The following is a 6,751-nucleotide window of genomic DNA, read 5'->3' on the forward strand; positions in this document are numbered from 1 at the left end:
CAGGAAGTGCCCACAGTGAAAACCTGACATTGTGAATAAGATACGGTCTGCAACTAATCATTATTTTCACTATTGATTAAGCTGCTACTCATTTTCTTGGTTATTTGGTTGGTCTGTAAAATGTCTCTCAGTTCTCCAGAGTGACAGTTTCCCAGGTGACGCCTCCAAATATCTTGTTTTGTCAGATCAACGCTCAAAGATATTCAGTTTACAGAGATTTAAAGCAGCAGATTTTACATTTAGGATTTAATCAATAACTGCTGCTCTGCTTTATAGACAGAAACTCTAATTAACACAAGCTGGACAGGAAGGTCTGCTACCTTAAGTAGCAGCTAGTTGGTTTAGTAATTAGGATCAACAGCAATCAATCAATGAAGCTCGCGACAGCTCGGCCTGCAGGAGGCTCAGTCTGTTCTCACCTGGAGGTCCTGAAAGGCTCCGGGCGTCCAGAGCAGAGGCCTCGTCACAAAACAGGCCGACAGAAGACACATTTCAGGCTGTTTGAGGAGACTGACGGCACTTTCACTCTTCTCCTGCCGGGAGGAAAGTGTTCCTTCAGTCGTCCTGCTCTTCTAATTATAGGACGGACAAATCAGATTAAGGCACAGCCGAGAGAGCTGAGCTTAAACACACACTGACCTCACCTGACGGGAACTTCTACAACTTTATCACTTACAATAGAACTAAACTACAAATACTCTCCTTCAGTACTCCTTTACTACCTTTACTTACTTTGTACTTTTTGTATTGTACTTTTAATAAAACCTGTGATATTCTTATATGATATGATGCAGTATTATATTATAATATACTACTAATCCTGCACCCAGCGTGTGTAAAACTGGCGTATATTCTTTCATTAGTGTTAAATAATATAGTATTTTATAATAATACGCTGTATATTCTGCATTATGAGTGCTTTTACTTTTGATTTTTACTTTAAGTAAAAGTACCTGAGTACTTCTTCCACTGCTGACTGCATGAAAAATGGCTGAATAAACGTAGTGGAGCAAACGTTTCCCACTGAAATCCAGAATAAAATGAGAAACTGGACAGACTCAGTTTAAGTACAAGTACCTCAGAGTAGTGCTGGAGTAAATATACTGAGTTACTTTAAAAGTAGAAGAAAATGTGTCTAAATCAGTAAATTCAAAGTGAAACATCCTGATATTTTAGGATTATGTCCAAATACAGAGTTTAATGTAAAGTTTTTACTCTGTTTAAAGTGTATTGAGGAAAGTAAAGTGATGCTTTAGGTCAGCGGTTCTCAACCTGTGGTCCAGGGACCCCCGGACGGCCACGGGGGGGCGTCCCAAATATTTAAGCAGCGTCACAGGAGACGTCGTCTTGTCTTGTCGGGCTGATTGTGACGGTAAAGCTCATCCTCAGGAGTGAAACTGGGATTTATACGACAAATAAAAGATGCTGGGGGTCAGTTCGCTCTCAGAATAAAAACATTTCTGTCAGCGTAGCATCTGTTCCCGTGATGAAACCCAGTTAAGTACTCCAGCAATTAGGTCGGCCCCTAGTAACGCCCTTAGTAACGCCCTTAGTAACGCCCTTAGCAACAGAGCCGAGCTGAGATTTCCCAAACTGAATATAAAAACCACACGTCTGGTTGGAGCAACGTCATTTTGCATCCACAGGTTTAGCTGCTGCGTCCGCTAACCTCACACGTGTCTTTAAGCTAACAGCGGTTAGCCACACGGCCGCTGTCTCCCAAAAAAGGAAAAGGAAACCTGCTGCACAGAAACCTGAGATATGAGCTCACATTAAGGAGCTTTGGTCCTGAAACATTCTTCCAAAACGAACTAAATCAACATTAACAGCTACAGCAGCCATCTTGGATCAGTGTCGTAGCCCTTTGCTTCCGTTCCCGTAGTTACAAGAGGCAGCGTTGCCATGGAAGCGACATAATTATATTTAAAGTGATGTTTACTGTGCTGTCATGACAATTTGAGTTCAAAACTAGTCGACCAATCAGACGGTGGGAACTGCTTCTATTCTAATTTCTCCGTCATTTTATTGACTAGAAGAGAGAGACTTTATAAAAACAATAACTACACCTTCTTCTTCAGGTGACGTCCCTCAGGTGGAGGTGAGGAGATGAAGGACAGGTAAAGGGGGCTGGCTCTGTGGGGGACCTCTATTTCCTATATTTTATGTGATTTGATGTTTATCTGGGCTGAAAACAGGACCTGAGAACCTCCCCATGTGTAAACAAATAAAGTTCCTTGAACCCTTGAATCCTCTCTTATGTAATGCAGTAAAAAGTACAATATTTCCCCCTGAAATACAGTAAAAACATTTAAACTGACTTGTTAAACTTTGAGTAAAGGTGCAGCTTTATACTGATGACACTCATTTAGCTGAAGTGTTGATTCTTATGATCTCATTAGAATCACAGCTTGTAAACACATGATTGGTTTTGTATTTTAAGATTCCGTGCTGATGGGAGGTGGAGCTGACAGTCCCAGTGTCTCTCTCTCTCTCTCTCCCCCTCCCTCCCTCCCTCCCTCTCTCTCCCCCTCTCTCTCTCTCTTCAGTCTGTCGGAGGCTTCAGCACAGATCAGTTCAGCAGCAGCGGAAGTGGAAAACTTGCAGCAGACACACACAAACTAAACCCAGCAGCCACCTGCGATGCTCCTGGATGCTGCTCCGCTTTTAAACCGCCTCTTCCCTCCTTTTCTTCTTCTTCCTCTTCTTCTTCTTCTTCCTCCTCCTCCTCATCCTCCTCTTGTTCTTCTTCTTCCCTCCGCTGTCCCGGGGAGACGCGCGCCGTCCTTCTCTCCGATGTGAGTTCGCCCGTGCGTAATAGTCCGGCTCCGTGCGCGCCGCCATGGCTTATCCTCAGGGCTTCCTCTTCCAGCCGTCCGTGTCCCTGGCTCTGCACTCCTGCCCGTCCTTCAGCTCCGGGGTCATCCTGGGACCGAGGACCGAGGAGCTGGGCCGCTCCTCTTCGGGCTCAGCCTTCGCTCCGTACTCGGGATCAGCGACCTCTCCCGGCTTCAACTCCCACCTCCCGTACGGCGGGGAGCCCCGGGCCGCCGCCACCCTCAGCTCCTTTGTGGTGAGTGTCCGCACCGGAGCGGGTCGGTACGGTGCACCCAGGGTGGGAGGGTGATGAAGGGGGTGCCAGGTCCGGATGTGGGGGTCCGGTTTGTGGCCAAGTGTCGGTTCTGGAGCGCAATGAAGCTCAGTGCGTAAAAGGAGCGCGTGAAATGGAGCTGAGTCAGTTATTAATCAGAGGAGAGATCAATATTTACTCCTTACTGATCAGTTACTGTGTGACATGATCAGTTATTCAAGTGTTCAGAGTTTAAATGAATTTTAAAGTCAAACCTTAAAAAGTTCCACATCATATAAACCAAACAAACATCTTATTATTGATTATTGATTAATAACAGTGCTCACTTGTCCTGTTGGAAATGTTCTGAAATAATATTAACATTAATATTAAAAGCTAAATGTTTGTGTTCAAACAGAAAATCTCTCTTCAGATTGTTTTTCTTTCTCCCCAAAATCTTTTTGTCACATCTGCACTTTTGTTCTTTTCTGGTTTAAATCAGTTTAAATTTGATCTGAATTTTAAAATATTTAATATTTATTTACAAATTAATTCAAGAGTGACCTGAAATAACTGAAGCACAAACAGCTCGACCATAAACCCACTAATAACCATCATTTAATTTGAAAGATTAAATGAAAGATGAATTGAAATATTTCAGAATATTGGTGATAATAATGATGATTGTTCGCTGTGAACGCTGCAAATTACATTTTGTGTTTCTGTCTGCGTGTTTTAATTCAACCTTTATTTAACCGCGTTAGTTAAGATTAGGAATCTCCTTTTCAGGGGCGAGCTGCCAAGAAAGCAGCTTCAGCACAGCAACGTTAAAGCTGCAGGCAGAAAACACACCGGTGTGTGTGTGTGTGTGTGTGTGTGTGTGTGTGTGTGTGTGTGTGTGAGAGAGAGAAGTCGAGCGTAGAGGATAAAACAGACGCAGCTAAATTTACCAAAGAGAAAAGAAAAGGTGGAACATTTCAGATTAAAACGGAGGAGTTTAGATTGAAAGTGCAGATTTAAATTCATGGTTTCCTGTTTCAGAGTTCTGCGTACGACCCGTCCTCGGGCATCTCCGGCTCCCTGGACTACCACCCGTTCGGGGCCCTGGGGCCCTACCCGTACGGAGACCCCTCCTACAGGAAGAACGCCACTCGGGACGCCACGGCCACGCTGAAGGCCTGGCTGAGCGAGCACCGCAAGAACCCCTACCCCACCAAGGGGGAGAAGATCATGCTGGCCATCATCACCAAGATGACCCTCACTCAGGTGTCCACCTGGTTCGCCAACGCCCGCCGGAGGCTGAAGAAGGAGAACAAGATGACGTGGACGCCGAGGAACAGGAGCGAGGACGAGGAGGAGGAGGACAACATCGACCTGGAGCGGAACGACGAGGACGAGGAGCCGATGAAGCCCGGCAGCGAGGAGCCGGAGACCAAGAGCGAAGCCGGTGAGTGAGCGGAGGAAGAGTCACTAAAGGGTTCATCGATCAATATGTAGATGAACCGATAATCGATTCGTTCGATTTGGTCGTTTGTTGAGCAGTAATGTAAAAGATTCGCGGGTTCCAGCGTCTCTAACGGGAATATTTGCTGTTATGGCAGCGAACTGAACACACTTTGAGACTTTTCACAGACAAATCGACTGATCGATTCGTCCTGAACACAATTAAACGATCAATCGGTGAAGAGAATGATCATCAGCTGAAGGGGACAGAAGTTAGAAGAACTCATGTCAGTGCTGAGGCACCAAAGATCACAGGTTTTCTGTCAAGTAGAAGTAACGTCACATTAGATCATTATTATTATTGATCTATTATGTGTAATCAGTATTTCAGCTATTTTAAAACACTTAAAACTCTAAACTCAGATCAATGAAGTGCAGTAATTCCACCTTAAATATGATTAAAAACACAGAACAGTGTTTAATTAGTGAGAAAGAATCTGCCGTCATCTGATCTGAAGCGTTCAACATTATTTCATTATTGATTAATCTGTTTATTATATTAGTTTGTGGATCAGACGTCCAAAGAGATGAAGAAATAATAGATATCATTTTAATCTGACCTGATTTATTGATTACCAAAACACCTACTGATTACTTTTCTATCGATGAACTAATCGATGAAGCTCTGAAGTCGATTCTACTTTTATTTTGTTTGTTTGTTGTTTTAGTTTAAAAACTAAAATAAAACTGAATTAATTCAGGAAATAATCTGCAGGTTCATTGATAATGAAAAGAATTAATAATTCGTTTCAGCCCCACATATCAGTGTGTGTGTGTGTGTGTGTGTGTATTATTTGTCAGCGTGTGTGTGTGTGTGTGTGTGTGTGTATTATTTGTCAGTGTGTGTGTGTGTGTGTATTATTTGTCAGTGTGTGTGTGTGTGTGTATTATTTGTCAGTGTGTGTGTGTGTGTGTGTCCCTCTTCCTCTCCTGCTGACCCCTCCCTGTCCTCCTCTTCCTCCAGCCGTCCGTCGCCCCCCCTCTGTCGGCGACTCGTGTGTGTCGATGTTCAGAGACGACAGCGGCAGCGACACCGACCGAGGCTTCACCGACCCGGACTTTAAAGACTCGGGGGACCGGAGGCTGCCCCACATCCCGGGCCCCACCTCCACGGGGGCCCCCCCTCAAAGCGCCCCCCTGGGGACGGAGGCGGAGCGCAAACTGAGCTCGCCGTCTAAAGAGCACGTCGACACCCAGGGGCCCAACCCGGCCCCTAAACCCAAACTGTGGTCCTTGGCTGAGATCGCCACCTCGTCGGACAAAAGCAAAGGATCTAATGACTCTTCACAGGGCGGGGGGGCCGGACAGCAGCAGGCCCCGGCCCACCCCGCGTCCACGCCGCGGACCCCGTTCCCCCACGGCCCCGCCCTGCCCCGACACCTCTACTACACCTCCCCCTTCATCCCCGGATACTCGGGCTACGGCCCCCTGGGGCCCCTGCACGGCAGCCCCGGCTCACACCTGACCCCCCCGGCGCATTTAAACGGATTACACCAGACGATGCTGCAGAGGGCCGAGGCCGCGGCCAGAGACTGCAAGCTACGCAGTCATGAACTGAAGAAAGGCATGACGAACGTGTAGACCTGGAGGACCCTGAAGGACCCTGAAGGACCCTGAAGGACCCTGGAGGACTTTATTCACCAGGACCCAACACTGTTTGTGGGATTCTCCTCTGAAACGTCCTGGATATCAAAGAAAACTATGAAACACAGACAAACGGCCCCGCAGAGGCCTCTGACTTTTATTTAGAAACACAAATATTCAATTTTAGACTGCGTTTTTCTATGTTGATAAGATGTAATCTTTGTAGTGCGTTTCTGCACAGAACATGAAGTATCATTAAAAGCTAGTTTTATTAATACGGAACTGACCACCTACCGTTTTTCTGCGGAAGTGGCCCCTCGGACGGAGGCCCGCTCCACACAGCGCCGCTCCAATCTGCTCAGGAAAGAGATTTTTGATCACATTGTCAGTTAAACCAAACTGCTTTTCTTAAATAGTCTGAAAAATCAGTCAAATCTGTGGGGGTTTTTTTTGAAAAAAAGAGAAAAATCTGACGCCACTTTCGGACAGGTTTTACTCAGCATTTTAAGCTCAGTGAAATTACAGGATCTGATGTGCAACAGACATGCAAAGAAGCTGCAGGAGACAAACTAACTCAACCCTGAACACACAAACATG

General features: G+C 45.8%; 1 protein-coding gene across 1 annotated transcript; it reads left to right on the forward strand.

The window, feature by feature from the left end:
* The first annotated feature begins 2,839 nt into the window (after positions 1–2,839).
* Positions 2,840–6,151, forward strand: irx5b (iroquois homeobox 5b). Its single transcript, XM_070831329.1, has 3 exons — positions 2,840–3,070; positions 4,109–4,514; positions 5,535–6,151. The coding sequence occupies exons 1-3, from the start codon at positions 2,840–2,842 to the stop codon at positions 6,149–6,151; spliced, it is 1,254 nt and encodes a 417-aa protein (XP_070687430.1).
* Positions 6,152–6,751: the final 600 nt, after the last annotated feature.

Source organism: Pempheris klunzingeri, chromosome 5 (assembly GCF_042242105.1).
Source record: "Pempheris klunzingeri isolate RE-2024b chromosome 5, fPemKlu1.hap1, whole genome shotgun sequence".
Classification (NCBI taxonomy): Eukaryota; Metazoa; Chordata; class Actinopteri; order Acropomatiformes; family Pempheridae; genus Pempheris; species Pempheris klunzingeri.